The sequence below is a fragment of the Cebus imitator genome, unplaced genomic scaffold (genome assembly GCF_001604975.1).
Source record: "Cebus imitator isolate Cc_AM_T3 unplaced genomic scaffold, Cebus_imitator-1.0 Scaffold417, whole genome shotgun sequence".
NCBI classification, from domain to species: Eukaryota; Metazoa; Chordata; class Mammalia; order Primates; family Cebidae; genus Cebus; species Cebus imitator.
This window is the reverse complement of record NW_016107732.1, coordinates 499806-516432: the sequence shown is the minus strand read 5'-3', so window position 1 is coordinate 516432 and position 16627 is coordinate 499806. Positions and strand designations below refer to the sequence as shown.

At 46.0% G+C, this 16627-nt stretch overlaps 2 protein-coding genes across 4 annotated transcripts in view; both read right to left on the bottom strand.

The window, feature by feature from the left end:
- Positions 1-2011, bottom strand: part of ZNF547 (zinc finger protein 547) — a 16441-nt gene extending 14430 nt beyond the window's left edge. Inside the window, exon 1 of the mRNA XM_037731738.1 lies at positions 1712-2011. Coding sequence (XP_037587666.1) covers positions 1712-1726 — 15 coding nt within the window. The 5' untranslated portion in view covers positions 1727-2011. The remainder of the gene's footprint in view (positions 1-1711) is intronic.
- A 3865-nt stretch (positions 2012-5876) lies between these two features.
- On the bottom strand, positions 5877-14399 carry ZNF304 (zinc finger protein 304). 3 transcript variants are annotated; one of them, XM_017509583.2, is made up of 4 exons: positions 14299-14399; positions 13251-13331; positions 12134-12260; positions 5878-9965 (listed from the first exon to the last, which is right to left on the bottom strand). In XM_017509583.2, exons 2-4 carry the CDS (start codon positions 13260-13262, stop codon positions 8143-8145), a joined length of 1962 nt encoding a protein of 653 aa, XP_017365072.1. In that variant the 5' UTR covers positions 13263-13331; positions 14299-14399; the 3' UTR covers positions 5878-8142. The 3 variants fall into 3 exon arrangements, with proteins under 3 accessions (XP_017365071.1, XP_017365072.1, XP_037587634.1); XM_017509582.2 differs by lacking the exon at positions 13251-13331 and having other exon boundaries at positions 5877-9965; positions 14299-14394; XM_037731706.1 differs by lacking the exons at positions 13251-13331; positions 14299-14399 and adding an exon at positions 14148-14166.
- Between the last annotated feature and the right edge of the window lie 2228 nt (positions 14400-16627).

Sequence of the window (16627 nt, the reverse complement as noted above, 5' to 3'; positions counted from 1 at the left end):
GTAGAGACGGGGTTTCACCATATTGACCAGGATGGTCTCGATCTCTTGACCTCGTGATCCACCCGCCTCGGCCTCCCAAAGTGCTGGGATTACAGGCTTGAGCCACCGCGCCCAGCCTTATATATTTTTTAAATTGAGACAGAGTCTCGCTCTGTCACCAGGCTGGAGTGCAGTGGTGCGATCTCAGCTCACTGCAACCTCCACCTCCCGGGTTCAAGCAATTCTCTGCCTCAGCCTCCTGAGTAGTTGGGATTACAGGCGCCCACGACCACACCCGGCTAATTTTTTTTTTTTTTTTTTTAGTAGAGATGGGGTTTCACCATGTTGGCCAGGCTGGTCTTGAACTTCTGACCTCGTGATCCACCTTCCTTGGCCTCCCAAAGTGCTGAGATTACAGGTGTGAGCCACCTGGCGAGGCTGTGTTTCATACATTCTTAATGAGTTGTAGGGAGGGGCTGAGCAGGCAGGTCAGCTACTGGTCCTCTCTGCAACTAGGCCTACCTGTTACATAAGGCTCTGAGGGGAGCTTGCTGGGAGACCTTGACTGGGGCAGCCGATCATCCAACCTTGCCTTGACATGTGGAGAAGGGGAAAAAGCAGAGCCCTAGTTTAGAACTAGCTAAACTAGCTGCTCTACTGGCCAGGATAACTTTTCTTTTGTCCCACAGAGTGGCCGTGAGGGTCAGCCAAGCCTGTAGGTGCAGAATCTAAACCATCTCAAACCTCAGTGTGCATCCCAAGCCCATTCCTTATCCCATCCATGCCGCCCTTTTTCTAGGCAAAGGACAAAATCCTTCCCATGGCAGGTCTGCGCCTTTCTAAAGTAAATGTTCGGCTTGCGGATCCCCCTATGCTCTGCATCCCAAGTATTAACTCTCTCCTCCGTCACCACATAGCTCACAGGCAATAACCTTTCGATTACCCTAGCGAATTGGATCCTCAGTCCCCAGTCCAATCTACACCCTCTATTCTTTTGAAGAATCTACACCAGCTCTCTTCTGTAGACTCCAGACCTGTCACCCTACCCACGTGACATCTTCAACTTGAGACGCCTGAGAATCACACTGGCCAAACTGCAACCCATGATCTTCCCCATGAAACCTACTCCTCATGCTGCTGACTTCCCCGACTTCATTCTTTCAGATGTTCGGGCAAAAAAGAAAAAAAAAGGTCCATCAGTCACTATTTTTACTCACAGGCATATCTGATACAGCAAGAAAACCTGCTGGATCTGTCTTCCAGGTCTATCCAGAATCCCATCACATGGCCCCTATCCTACCACAGCTCTGGTCCAGCCTCTGGGATCCACCGCAGTGTGGCCTCTTCTCAGTGTCTCTGTGTCAATTCCCCATCCTGCTTGTTTTAATTTCAGATGTCTAATTCTGGACCTGCCCCTCCCACTGGTCCTCCCTTGACAACCTTCCACGGTTACCGGCTGCTCAGGTTACCATGCCAAGCGAGAATTCACAAAACCCTCTCTCTCGGCAGAAACCACACGCACTCCGGGCTCCACGACGCGGCCCACTCGGCAGCGCCTCCATGCCCTGAACTGGAGGTCCCCGATGGGAGCTCTGAGGCTGCATCAAACCAGCTGATACGGGGACCCCACACGGGAACGCCCCTCTCTTCGGGACAAGGAGCCTGACCTGCAGGGCCCCTTCTGGGTGCTTCAGCACTGGAAGGAGGGGCGGGGGTGAGACGGGACACCCTCCTCAGTCAGGTTCATCGGCGCGGTCTTCGACAGCGCAGCCAGGTAAGAGCCGCGCGGGGGCGACAAAGGCAAGACAAGGACACCGCCGTCCGCAGCGCTTGTCAGTAGAGCCTCTGCCACTGTCAGTTGTGCCTCTGTCACTTCCGCCTTTGCGCAGTGGGATCCAAGCCGCTTCTAGCACTTTTCGGCTCCGTCACTTCGATGACTGCCAAGCCGGAGCTGGTGGAAACACCAGAAAGAACCAAATCAACCACCGCCAGGAGGTCGCCGGAAGTTTTGCACGCACGCACGCACGCACGCACGCACACGTTCCTTCCTGCGCCTTCGCGGGTTCAGTCGCGCCACCGAGAACCGCAGTGTCTTCTGGGTCGACGCCGCTTTTGGACTTGCTTTAGAGCGTCGGTCAGTAGTTAAACGGTGGAGTGCGGCACTCTAAAGACTAGACGGGACTTGGCTTATTCCAAAAGGCGACGTAACCAGATTTTCTTGAAGCAAGATATAGGACACTCACAGAAATGTGAGGAACCCATTATTTCGGATTGTAAAGCACAGCAAGCTCCCAGTGGCTACACCTCCAAAGGCACACCCCATACCGTAAAGGCACTCTTGTCTCTACTCGTGCCTGTTAGCCATATTGTTACCTTTCAAATACACACAGTTAAGCTTTGACTTTTGTTTTTTAAGCTTCAATCTGGTTGGTCCAAAAGGAGAAAGAAAGACTACATGGCCGGGAATTCGCACAAATGATGACACGAGATATTGAAGTAGATTGAAAGGCTGAAGCTATGCCTCTGGATCCAAGAGAAAGCATCATTACTGTCTGTAGAGTCAGTGACTGTGTTCCTACCAAGAGTGCAATGCTTTTATTCTAATAGTACTTATTACTTCATATCTGAGATATTTACATTTATTTTAAAAGTCTCAATCCTATCTGAAAATGAGAGTCACTGATACATGCCATTTCCTGACAGGAGATTTTCTGCCATTCCATTGTTGGACAATATGTACATAGGGAAGGTATTATCCCAAATAAAAACTGTGAAATTTCATGATCTTATCTCCTTCCTGATAAGTGAGTTGTTTTACAGGGAGTTGAAATTATCTGTGAAAACAGAAATCTACTAATAATGATTGTTAGGTTCTGAAGAGAAGGCGACAGTTAAAGAAAGGCAGAGAGTTGGCAGCTTTAAAGCAATGCAGTTTTTATGTCCAGTACAAGACCTGCAATGGCTGTTGTCGCCCAGGCTGGAGTGCAATGGCACAATCTCGGCCCCCTGCAACCTCTGCCTCCTAGGTAGCGATTCTTCTGCTTCAGCCTCCTGAGTAGCTGGCTTTACAGGCGCCCGCCACCACTCCCTTTTTTGTTGTTGTATTTTTAGTAGAGGCGGTTTCAACCTGTGGGTCAGGCTAGTCTGGAACTCCTGACCTCAGGTGATTCACCCACTTCGGCGTCCCAAAGTGCTGGGATTACAGGCGTGAGCCACTGCACCTGGCCCAAAGATGTTCATAACGTGTTACTGAGTGGTTTGGCCCTTTTCCTGGCAGGATGTGATAGTGACAGCCCTTGGACCTTTTGCCAGCTTGATGTGATAAGAAAGTCAGGCAGTTGGGCAGAATGTTTCTCAAGGCCTTTACTCCCATGGAATGCTGCACTCTGACCAAGATCTGTTAAATGGCAGGGGGCTTACAGAATGGTGCAGTTTGGACTAACAATGATCATGTTGTTATCGGAAATAGATGCTCAGTGCCACAAGAAAAATCAGAACGGAGACAAAGGATCTTTCAGCAATGCAATTTTTACTTCCTGGACTGCAAGAAGGGTACTCTCACTAGCCATCTTGCCCCAAGAGTACAATGAACAAAGGAAAACTCACAAATTTATTCCTTATGCATTTGGGGTAGTCCTTACTGCTGTGTCTGATCTCCGTTGGCTGGAGCCAGACCTCACAATCTAAACTAAAACCAGATTGGCTAACAACTTAAAACTTTTCTTTTTTTTTTTTTTTTTTGAGACGGAGTTTCACTCATGTTACCCAGGCTGGAGTGCAATGGCGCGATCTCAGCTCACCGCAGCCTCCGCCTCCTGGGTTCAGGCAATTCTCCTGCCTCAGCCTCCTGAGTAGCTGGGATTACAGGCATGCGCCACCATGCCCAGCTGATTTTTTGTATTTTTAGTAGAGACGGGGTTTCACCATGTTGACCAGGATGGTCTCGATCTCTTGACCTTGTGATCCACCCGCCTCGGCCTCCCAAAGTGCTGGGATTACAGGCTTGAGCCACCGCGCCCGGCCTTAAAACTTTTCTAAACAGGTAAAAGCAATGGAGAACTGGGACATGCCTGTGAGCAAGTTCACCACAGATATCTTGGTTAAAGTACAAGGACATAGAATGTACTACGTGCCTGTAAGCATGGCATATCTAACAGCTACATAGGATAGGGCTTAACAAAGTTATTAGCACACTTATTCTTAACAAGAAAACTTAAAGAGGAACTTTTCTACTTCCCACAGTTGTTATTCAAAAAAAGTGGCAGAAATAGTTCTACAGAAACCTATCTGTGACATGTGAAGGGGGAAAAAAGGAAGATTAAAGTTTAGGCGAGACAGGAAAGTCTAAGAATGAAGTTGAGACGGGCTGTGCTGGAATCTTGGACACATTATGCTCTGTCGCCTAAATATAATTCTTTTTTTGTACTTGAAAACATTGCTTATTAACTGTTTGGAGTGATAAGTAGAGACGATAAATGCAAAGACCTGTCAACAAATACAAATGAAGGCCAGGTATGGTGGCTCACACCTGTAATCCCAGCACTTTGGGAGGCTGAGGCAGGCAGATCACGAGGTCAGGAGTTCAAGACCAGTCTGGCCAACATAGTGAAACCCCATCTCTACTAAAAATACAAAAAATTAGACGGTTGTGGTGGCAGGCACCTGTAATCCCAGCTACTCAGGAGGCTGAGGCAAGAGAATCGCTTGAACCTGGGAGCCAGAAGTTGCAGTGAGCGGAGATTGCGCCATTGCATTCTAGCCTAGGTGACAGTGTAAGACTTTATCTCAAAATAAATAAGAATAGGGAAGGTGTGTGATGATGTGTATTTACTGCTCTAGAAAATGTTCAATGAGCACGTATGCACTGGGTTTCAAGTCAATGGTAGGTACATGGGACACACTGGGAATACGGCTGCCAGCTGCTGTGTGTATGCAGGACTGTTATGTTTTCTTAGACTTTTTTGGTATTCATAAATCACAGATTCAAACTAACAGCCAAAGTTAACTTCTCTCTCTGCAAGCCACCTATTCAGATGTGTGAAACACACACACACACACACACACACACAGGCACAGGCACACACACACACAAAACCCAGCTAGGCTGGGTGCTATAATCCCAGCACTTTGGAAGGCCAAGGTGGGTGAATCACCTGAGGTCAGGAGTTCAAGACCTGCCTGGCCAACATGGTGACACCCTGTCTCTGCTAAAAATACAAAAATTAGCTAGGCATGGTGGCGGGTACCTGTAGTCCCAGCTACTCAGGAGGCTGAGGTGGGAGAATCACTTGAACAAAAGAGGTGGAGGTTGTAGTGAGCCAAGATCATGCCGCTATACTCCAGCCTGGGCGACAGAGCTGTCTCACCAAAAACAAAAACAAAAGGAAACACTGCCTTTAAAAAATAAAAGATACTCGTTGTGTGTTATTAGGGAATTGCAAATTAAAGCAACAATGGTATATCGCTACACCTACTTGAATGGCATTTTAAACTCCTAAATACTGCAAATGCCAAATGCTGACTAGGATGAGATGCAAGAGGAATGTTCATTAATTGTTGGTTGGATGCAAAAATGGTATCGCCACGGCCTGGTGCAGTGGCTCACGCCTGTCATCCCAGCACTTTGGGATGCTGCGGGTGATCACTTGAGGTCAGTTTGAGGCCAGCCTGGCCAACATGGCAAAACTCCGTCTCTACTAACTTGCAAAAATTAGCTGGGCATGGTGGCACGCACCTGTAATCCCAACTATTCAGGAGGCTGAGGTGGGAGAGTTGCTTGAGCCCGGGAGGCAGAGGTTGCAGTGAGCCGAGATCATGCCACCGCACTCCAGCCTGGGTGATAAAGCAAGACTCTGTCTCAGAAAAAAAAAGATACAGCAACTTTGGAAGATAGCTTGGCAGTTTCTTACAAGACTAAACATACTATATGACAGAGAAAATTGCACTCCTTGACATGTATCCAAATGAGTTGAAAACATATGTCCACAGAAAAACTATACAAATATGTAGTAGATTCATTCATAAGTGCCAAAACTTGAAAGCAACTACAATGTCCTTCATTAAGTAAATGGATAAAGACAGACCGAGGTATATTTATAAATGGAATATCATTCAGCCAGAACTTGCACACAAATCTTCAAAGGTTTATTTGTAATAGCCAAAAACTGAAAGCAACCTAAACATCCATAACAATTAAGTTGACAAAAAAGAAAAATTGTGGTATATAATGAAATACTACTCAGCAATACAAATGAGCAAACAATTGATTCATGCAACAGGATAATGGATTAACCTTAAAATAGTTATGTTTACTGAAAAAGCAACAGACCCCTCTAAAAAGTACACACCATACGGCTTCACTTATAAAATTATAGAAAATGCTTGCTGTTGCTTGTGAATTGTGGAAAACAAGATGAGGAAAGATTGAGAAGGATTATTAAGGGACAATCTTTTGTTATGCTGGATATCTTGGCTGTGGTGGTTTCATAGGTGTATATACATGTTGAAACACAGCACATTTTATACTTTATGTATTTCCAGTTTATTGCATGTTAACAACCTCCATAAAGTTGTTAAATAAATGTTCCTCATTAAAATCTATATATATTGTTCCACTTGGAAAATTAGATCTGTCAACTATTTTGGCTCGACCATATTCCTCTCCCTACAATTTAGGAGAGTGAGCCCTGCCTCAATGTTGGTAAAAATTGATAGGCAATGAAGTCCATGTCCACCTCAGTCACTAGGAATGCTGGTGGGTCAGAGAAGACCCATTCCTGGATCTCTCCTCTGTCAGTGCTGGGGTTCCTGTCTGTGCAGTGATGGCTACAAGGACAACTGCCCAGGGAGACACAGAAATCCACAAACATTTACATTATTTATTCTGACAGTGGCCTTGGCCAGAGGAGATACAGATGTCTGAAGGTCCTGAGAATTTCTGTGCACCCTCATCCCACACCATCATAACTGCACCGATATCTGTGGATGCCTCTCTAGAATGTTCAAATCTTTTGTTTGCCACAGTCATCCCCACTCCATTATCTCAGTGTTTCTGTACCAATCATGATTTTCACATTGCCCTATAGAGGTCTTACAGTCAATGTCACTTGCCTATGGGATTCTGGATATCAGGGACTCGATCCTGTATAGGTACTGAAGACAGCAATCCCTCAACAGTGCTCGGGAGTACGTGCCAGTTAAGGGACCCAACTTATGTTGCTTCCAGAAGCACAGGAGATTTTCACACCAACTATGCCCTCCTCACTGGGCTCACAGGAAGTCCCGGCGGCCACACCACAAAGTTAGGCACAAAAACCTTTTTAGTCTTTCCTAGCAGACCTAGGGCAATGGTACAAATTAAGTCAAACTAGACTGAGAACTGTTTTCTGCCATCCTATGGTCCCCTCTGAGGCACATAAAGGTGGTGTCCACAAAAGGTGTTACCTCCTTCATGACAGAACCCAATTCTTTTCTCAATCCACTGTACACAGTAACAAAATCCCCAAGAGTAAAAGCTGCCACAATTGGCCTTTATCACTGTATAAACCAGAGCAGCATGGGACATGCCGTTCCAAAGTTGGATGATTTGGCAGTACAAGTAAGACACAGCTATCACATTTACAGTCAGCATTGTCCACGATGATGGAAAATCCTGTCATGAAATCCCAGCGGACCCTAGCTCAGGTCCTTTTGTCCAGAGCCAGATCATGTTTGCTCAGAACCTAATCATGAAGGAAAAGGTGAGGACTATCAATGGTGGGGGTGTGGGGGGGGACGTCCTTGAAAATACTCATGATTCCCTGCAGGGAAGAGGAAAGCAAGCACAGGAGTCTGCCTTCCCTGAGCAAAATGGAGTGACTGACACACACAGCTGGTAGGAATAAGATGGCTTCCGCCACAGGCACTGGCAGTGATATAATTCCATCAAGAGCCCTAGATAGTTACAAAGTGCAACACACCTAATGAAAGCTTCCCATATATGTGGTGCTTACCAGGAATCTCTCCAGGGTGGAATGAATATAGAAGGCTTATCTGCTAGCTGATGGTTCTCTCACAAAGGGTACTCATAGAGCATTACTCTGGTGTGAGTCCTACGAGGATGAACAAGAAGATGACCCATTTTCTGGATTCATAAGGCCTTTCTCTTGTGTGAATTTTCTGGTGTTAAACAAGTTTAAGAGATGCAGCTAAAGGGTCACCAAAACTGTTGCACTCATGAGGTCTTTCCCCAGTGTGTACTTTCTGGTGACGAACAAGATGGGAGCTTCTGCTGTAGGCTTTCCCACATTCACTGCATACATAAGGCTTTTCTCCAGTGTGAACCCTCTGGTGTAGAATGAGGCCAGAGTTGCGGCTAAAGAATTTCCCACATTCACTGCACTCATAAGGTCTTGCTCCAGTGTGAACTTTCTTGTGCTGAACAAGGTGGGAGCTACTAATATAAGCCTTCCCACATTCACTGCACACATAAGGCCTTGCTCCTGTGTGAACTCTCTGGTGCAGAATGAGGCTGGAGTTGTGGCTAAAGCATTTTCCACATTCATTGCACTCATAAGGCTTTGCTCCAGTGTGAATTCTCTGGTGTACAATAAGGTTGGAGCTATGGCTAAAGAATTTGCCACATTCACCACACTCATAAGGCCTTTCTCCAGTGTGGATTTTTTGGTGTTGCACAAGTGTGTCTTTACGACTGAAGGCCTTCCCACATTCACTGCACTCATAAGGCCTTGCTCCAGTGTGAATTATCTGGTGCTGAACAAGTGTGTCTTTGCAGCCAAAGGCCTTCCCACATTTGCTGCACACATAGGACCTTGCTCCTGTGTGGACTCTCCGATGTTTAATGAGGCTAGAGTTATGGCTAAAGAATTTTCCACATTCTATGCATTCATAAGGCCTTGCCCCTGTGTGAATTCTCCAGTGTTCAATAAGGTGGGAGCTTTGGCTAAAGAATTTTCCACATTCACTACACTCATAAGGCCTTTCTCCAGTATGAAATCTCTGGTGCTGAACAAGTGTGTCTTTACGGCTAAAGGCTTTCCCACATTCGTTGCACTTATAAGGCCTTTCTCCTGTGTGAATTCTCTGGTGTTGAACAAGATGGGAGCTTCTGCTGTAGGCTTTTCCACATTCACTGCAGTCATAAGATCTTTCTCCAGTGTGAACTCTCTGGTGCTGAACAAGTGTGTCCTTGCGGCTGAAGGCCTTTCCGCATTCGCTGCATGTATAATGTCTTTTTCCAGTGTGAAATTTCTGGTGCATTTTTAGGTGGTGCAAGTGAATAAAGGCTTTTCCACACTCCTTACACACATGAGATGTTTCTCCACTGTGGCTTTTTCTGTGATTAATAAGAGCTGATTTCTCCTTGAACACATTTCCACATGGTAGGCATCTAAAGGGTCTCACCTCAGCATGAGTTATCTGGCTGTCAAGAAGAGTAAAGGTGTTCAGAAAGGCTTTCCCTTCATCACCACAAATGAAAAGCATCTGTCCATCATAGTCTCCTTGGTGTTGCCCAAGACTGGAGCTGTGTGGGAAAGACTCCATGCATTCAGTCCTTTTGCATGGACTCACCCTACTGTAAGTGGTCTGGTGCTGGAAGAGGCCAGAGCTGTCTGGTAAGTCCATCTCTTCCTCCCTGCATGTAAAGGATCTCCCTAACATGCAGATTGTACAGCTCTTCATAAATGAGGTCCCTCCATCATCCCCTCTGAAACAATTCTCTCCATTATGTTGCTTCTGGTGCTGGTAAAATTTTGCACTGAATGAGAATCTTCTCCTACACAGCCCATGTGTATACAGTTTCTGTGTAAGGTGTGATCCCTGGTGTTCGGTCAGGTGCAAAATGTCTTTCAAGAGTGGGTCACACAACTCACATGGGTGTGCTTTCTGGAAGAGACCTGGCTCAGCAGTCCTGACCTGTGACACTCCTCCTACAGAAATGCTCTGCTCTGAAGGTGCCTCCTCATTTTCTGTTTCACACCAAAAACCTGAAAGCAAAAAAATGCTGGTGAAGTCCACGTTGACTTTGGTGGGAGGCAGCAGCCCCATCACAAATGTGTGTTATCACCAATGCGAGTCCACTGGCTTGTTGGCAGGACAAGAGAGCTGGAAACAGTGTAAAGAAGGGCTGGTTGTCAGTAGAGGGCCTCTACCGGTCACAGAATGGAGGAACCCTAACTATGGGGTAAAAACCTAAAGACAATGGCGTATAGGATAGGAAGTAGAGGTGAAGCCTCTACCTGATATCTCTGGAAGAGGATTTCAGCAGGGCCTTGACTGCTAGTGTCAGGTGAGCTCTGTGCTAATAGGTGTGTCCATGCCCAAGAAAATCTGACTCCAAATAAGTAGCTAGTTCTCAAGGACTAATTAATGTGCACAATTCATGACATATTAAAGTGAGCTACTGTTGAAGAGAGCAAGTGAAACATGGAGACAGAAAAGTGGGAAAACACCCAAAGGATGGAAGACAGGTGAGAAATGACAAAAGGAAAAAGTGCCAAGAATGAGGGAAGAAAAGATGTGTAGAATCACTATGGGCCTTGGCAGCAAAACACTGACAAACACAAAACAAGCTGAAGGTTCGATTTGAACCCAGCCATAACAGATACCCTCTCCCAGCTCCCATTCAGCAAGAACAGGCCCTCCTCAGGTCTCCCTTATTGTGGCTAGAGTGATCTCTGCCCTGTCAGGCACCCAAGGCTTTCTGCCCCTCTCCAGATGGGCAACTACATGAAACTGGGAAAATGAAAGCTGTAAAGCAAACAAAGGGCTGGTGAGTGGTGCAGATAGACCAGTCCACAGAGAAAGCAGAATGTTTAGAAAAAATACTCTCCAAGGAGGATGTACCAGGATAGCCCTGTAATCACAAGAAATGATTGTGTCACCTCCTGAACTTCCTGGCACAGTTAGGCCCCAGGAAATGTCAACAAGAGGATAGGGGCAGAACCTAGGACAAAGAGGTGCAAAGATAATGACACTGACTCAGGCAGTAAGCACCTGAGCTGTGTAGAATCTGCTTAGCAGACTGAAAAACCCCTGAATCCTAACCTTTTCCTGCAAAGCTCTAGGGCAGCAGATGTTCAGATTACCCAGTGAAGGCAGTGACACTGAACACAGCCAGTCTTGGCACCCACAGCACCTACTCTGGGAAACAAAGAAGGGAAGGAGGAGAGTCACTGATAAGATGGACAGAAAGAGTGGCCCATGGGGTACAGGGGAAGACTCAAACCCCACCACCAAGGACACCGCAGTGGGTGTAAAGGCCTGTGGACAGCCTCTGAGATGGTCCCAGTGATCCCTACCTCCTAGTACTCTTGCCCCTGTGTAAGCCTCATCTTTTGATGGTAAGCTGGATGGACTGACTCATTTCCAATGAATAGAATATGTCAAAAATAATGCAATGACACTTTCAATATTAGGTTACAATCCTGGGCTTCCATCTTTAACATTCTTTTCCTCACTTGCTCAAAGAGAATTTAGCTTCTGTGTTATGAGGCACACTACAGAAAGACCAATTGAGGGTGGACTTTGGCCAACAGCCAGCAAGGAACAATGCTCACAGTCCAACAAGCCACAAGAAACTAAATCTTGCAAACAGCAATGTGAGTGAGCTTGTAAGTCGATTCTTCTTAGATAAGACCATGATACTGGCTGAGAGCCTGATTTAAACTTCATGAGAGCCAAAAGCAACTACATAAGAAGCTGTGATCAGGCTGGCTGCACTGACTCAAGCCTGTAATCCCAGGACTTTGGGAGGCCAAGGAGGAAGGATCACTTGAGATCAGGAGCTCTAGACCAGCCTGGGCAACATAGCAAGACCTCATCTCTACAAAAAGTAAAAACAGCTGGGCATGGTGGCATGCACCTGTAGTCCCAGCTACTCGGGAGGCTGAGTGGGAGGATCACTTTAGCCCAGGAGTTTGAGGCTGCAATGAACCATGATCACAACAGAGCACTGTAGCCTGGGTGACAGAGTGAGACTCTGCCTCAAAACATAAAAAAAAAAAAAAAAAAAAATTGAAAATAACAAACAACAAAATATGCTGTAACCAGATTCCCAATGCTCTGAAGCTGAGAGATAACTAATTTTCATTGTTTTATTGTTTGAAATTACTAAGCTTTGCCATGTAGCATCAGATAACTAAAACAGACTTACCTAGAGTAGCCACAAGTGCAAAGTTCTCCAGCATCACATCACGGTACAGGAATCTCTGCGCCTCCTCAAGGAGTTCCCACTCCTCTCGAGAGAAGTACACGAACACATCCTCGAAGGTCACACAACTCTGCCACGATGAGTACAGTTGAGTCCATAGTCACCATCTCTCTCCAGAACCCCTTCCTCCCCAGTCTATACACTCACACACCCACCCTTTAGTCCCTTGCCTCCGTAGCCTCCCAACTAAGAGGAGATACAGACCTTGGCACCACCAGAGTCTGCTCTATTCTCATGTCCCTCTCACCACTGTGTCCAGCCCAGAGCAGAACCAGGCAAGTGTGCAGACAGATAATTTCTCAGCTCTGGGTCTGGCATGACCAAATACTCTTCTACTAACCAGTGTTCCTGGTGTTGTCCAGGCAATGCCTCTAAACACAACCAAACTTCAGCTCTATCTTCTCCCATGAGCTGCCAATACTAGAGTCTTAAGACCATTAGTTCACAGTCCTCCCAACACTCACAATTACTCTTTGGAACACACCTTCCTCACATCTGAGATCCCCACTGTCACTGGCCCATCCCATATGCACCTCAATGACATCCCTCATCCCCCATGCCAGTCTGCACACAGTGTCCAGGAAGTGCTTGTGTCTTCACACTATGTACCACTGCCACCCAGCTGCCTAAGCAACAGACCCAGTTTTCTCTCAGTCTCCAGTTTCAACCTTCTAACTCAATAACAGCATTACCACCATGACTTGAAGATACCCCATTCCACTCCACACATTGGCCACTATTTTTTTTCAACTTCTTTACCAGGACCCTTCCCCAGAACTAAAAACCTGTGTGTCTTCTTAAGGCCTCAACTAAGATGTCAACTGAGATTTCTTAACCTAAACATGGCCAAAGCCTAACTCCCGATATAACCACTAAAAATCATACCTGCTGCCAACTTCTCCATCTCAGTTGATGTCATTTCCATAATTTTACCAGCTACAGCAAAAATAAATAAACCAATCTTCGGGTCAACCATGACTCTCTTCTCTCATTCGACCTTCACACCAAAAAAATCCAATCACCCTACTTAAAAAAGGGAAAATTCACCGACTTCTCTCACCTCCACAGCCATACCTCTAGACGAGACACCATCAACACCACTGCAGTAGCTCCTCCCTCATGCTCACAGTCTGTTCTCAACCTGAAAGCCAGAGACAACTTGTTAAAATCTGAGTCAGATCATCTCTTCCTCTGCTCCAAATCTCCCACGAGTTTCACCAAACTTAGGACAGGGGTCCAGCTCCTCAGCCAGCCATTCCTGCCTAACTCCTTCCTCTGATACCTGTTTCCAAAAAGGTAATTAAGACCTGAGGTTCTCTGAGCACTCCCAACTCAATCTTACCTACAAACATTTGCAGTACCTGTTCCTGGGTCTAATATACTCTTCCAGTACTCATGCCATTGGTTGCCAGGTGGGGACTTCTCTACATAACTCGATACAACTCATGGTCTGGATTCAGGACACTAAGCTAGAAAGGACCCCCATTCACCGCCCCCAGTGTCAAGTGAAGACGGACATGTGAAGAATCCCAGGATGTCTCATCAGAGAATCTGGTCAGCCTTATAAAATACATATACAAAACCCATATATTCTCTAATCTCTGCTGCCACCACTCTAGCCCACCCACTATCAATGCTCACCTGGATTATTTCAGTAGATTCTCTCTTGATCTCCCCGTCTACCTCTATGCTCCCCAGTCTACCCACTCTGCAGCCAGAGGGTGCCTTTTAAGAACTGCGTCAGAGGACTTCCCTTCTCTGTATCAAACCTTGCATGAGTCCCAACACCGTTAGAAGAGAGGACCAGCTCCTCAGGCTGCCATTCCAGGCCTACCTCTGATCCCCTATTCTCTGTTCTCACCAGGCACAGACGGTTCCCAGAACCTTCCAAGCTTATGCTCATCTCCATGCATGCATTTGTACGAACTGCCCCTGCGCCTTCGTATCCGTTCCACACCTTATGCCATTGATAAGGAAAGCGGAACCCCTCCGCATAATGCGACGGACTGACCACCCTCCAGGGTGGTCAAGAGAAGTGCGCGATGAGAGCGAACATCCCAGGACACACCAACCAGGCCGGTGTACGCTTGAGGGATTCCCCCACTCACCTGAACCCGGTCCATGAGCACCGCCGCTGCCATGAGGAGGGGGTGAACAGGATGTGCCCTGTGGGCTCAGCCAAAACTCCACGCTTCCACCGCGCTGGACGCCCTCGGGCTGAGTGTAGCACTCCAAGCCTCAGTCTACCCGGTGTAAAAACGCTCACAAGACTAAGGCGGCGGCCTCTGGGGGTGACAAGGACAGGACAAGAGGGAGTGTGTGGAGGCCTCGGTAAGAGCCCAGCCCCGGCAGACACCTCCGCGAGAGGCCGCCCGTCCCACGACAGGGGTCATGGACTGTAACAAAAGCGCGGAGGAAGGTCCTGTAGTCTTCTTCACTGTCTTTTCCTGCTTGGTTCGGCGGGCGCCGAGTAGAAAGTCCACCCAATCTAAGACTCAGCCTTCTCAACCAGAAGGCACGGACCGGGCAAAGGAAAAATACGTCACCACAGCGACGCCAGAAGTCCCGCCCCTGCCGCCCCGAGCTGCAGGAAACGCCCAGTGTCTTGGGCTGTCATTGGCTGCACGCCGGTGAGAAATGCGTAGCGCCGGGAGGGGAAGAAACACTGGGAAAACTGTCTCGGAGGCTCTAGCTGTCTTTAAAGGGTATGCACCCTGATTTTCCTGGCCACTTGGGACAATGCCACGCCACTGAAGTCGCCAGGAGGTGACCCATTATTTAATCCTCCTGCTTCTGAAGCCCTGGGAGACCTGCTTCACCTCTGTCAGCTTTGGGGATTGAAATGTATTAATAAATTGAACAATGTCTGTATCTCGCTTGTGGGCCTTTTTGTATAATATTAAATGTTCTACTAATTTTTTGTTGACATATAAGAAGAGAGATGTAATGCTACTTTTCTGCTAGCTGCACAGGAAGCATGGTGCCGGTATCTGCTTCCGGTGAGGCCACAGGGAGCTTTTATTCATGGCGAAAGGCGAAGGAGCAGCTTTGCATGTAACATGGCAAAAACATGGGCCTCTTCTAATTCATTGATTCCCAATTTGGTAGGTGGTTTTACAGCATTAGCTTCACTATGAACTTATGAAAAACTAAACTCTTGGACCCAACTTATACCTTCTGATAAAGAAACTCTGGAGATGGGGCCCCAGCTCAAGTTCAAGAACTGGAGGTCTTTAAAAGCCATTAGCAAAAAAAAAAAAAAAAAAAAAAAAGTAAGATGGAAAACACTACAACCAACTTTATGGAAACATGGGAAGTACTTAACACCGGGCCAGGTACATCGTGCTAGATACATACAGACTATTATCAGTCTTCTTCAACACAAGGTTCTCACATTGCTTTAGGAAGATAAATCAATGATCCACCTTTTCGGGATCAATGGTGATTTTGAAAAAACAAAACAACCAAAACAAAGTACAATCATTCCCTCGATCGTCAAGTAGCATCATAGGTAATGGTTATAATTTTTTTTTTTTTTTTTTAGTTTTGCTCTTGTTGCCCAGGCTGGAGTGCAAAGGCACGGTCTCAGCTCATGGCAACCTTCACCTCCCAGGTTCAGTTGATTCTCCTGCCTCAGCCTTCTGACTAGCTGGGATTACAGGCATGTGCCACCATGCCTGGCTAACTTTGTATTTTTAGTAGAGACATGGTTTCTCCATGTTGGTCAGGCTGGTCTCGAATTTCTAACTTCAGGTGATCTGACCGCCTCAGCCTCCCAAAGTGCTGGGATTATGGGTGTGAGACACTATGCCCAGCCCAGTAATGGTTATAATATTTGCACAATAGCACATCTATGTATCACTAGACTCATTTAATTGAAAAAAAAATCACATGCAAGAGAGTTTCATAAACTACAAGTAGGTCTATTGTCCAAAAGACACATTCTTACAGGCCATATGATTCAAAACACAGACCTGTCAAGACTAATTGCTCCTCATAGTTTTTAACTCCATTGTCCACTTAAGTGTCACTGTAGTTAAAATTTTATAACCTGGTTTATTTTATGAGATGACATGGAAATAATTCATATCTTATTTATAGGGAAAATATATATATACACACATATAATTTATATACACATACAATTACATATATATACACATATATAATTTTATATAACACATATCTAATTTATATACACATATATAATTACATATATATAATATAAATTATCTGTCTCTAAGCCAATACAAATTTAGGTGTCAGGGACACAATGAAATAACATGCTGAAGGAGTTACAGATATAACTGCCAACGATTTCTATGCACAACAAATGCACTGACTAAGAAAAACCGTGAAATAAGACTATTTGAATCCCAAAATGAGAAGTTTAATGGAAAAAAATTATTGGTATAAAATAACACTTTTAAGATCCTT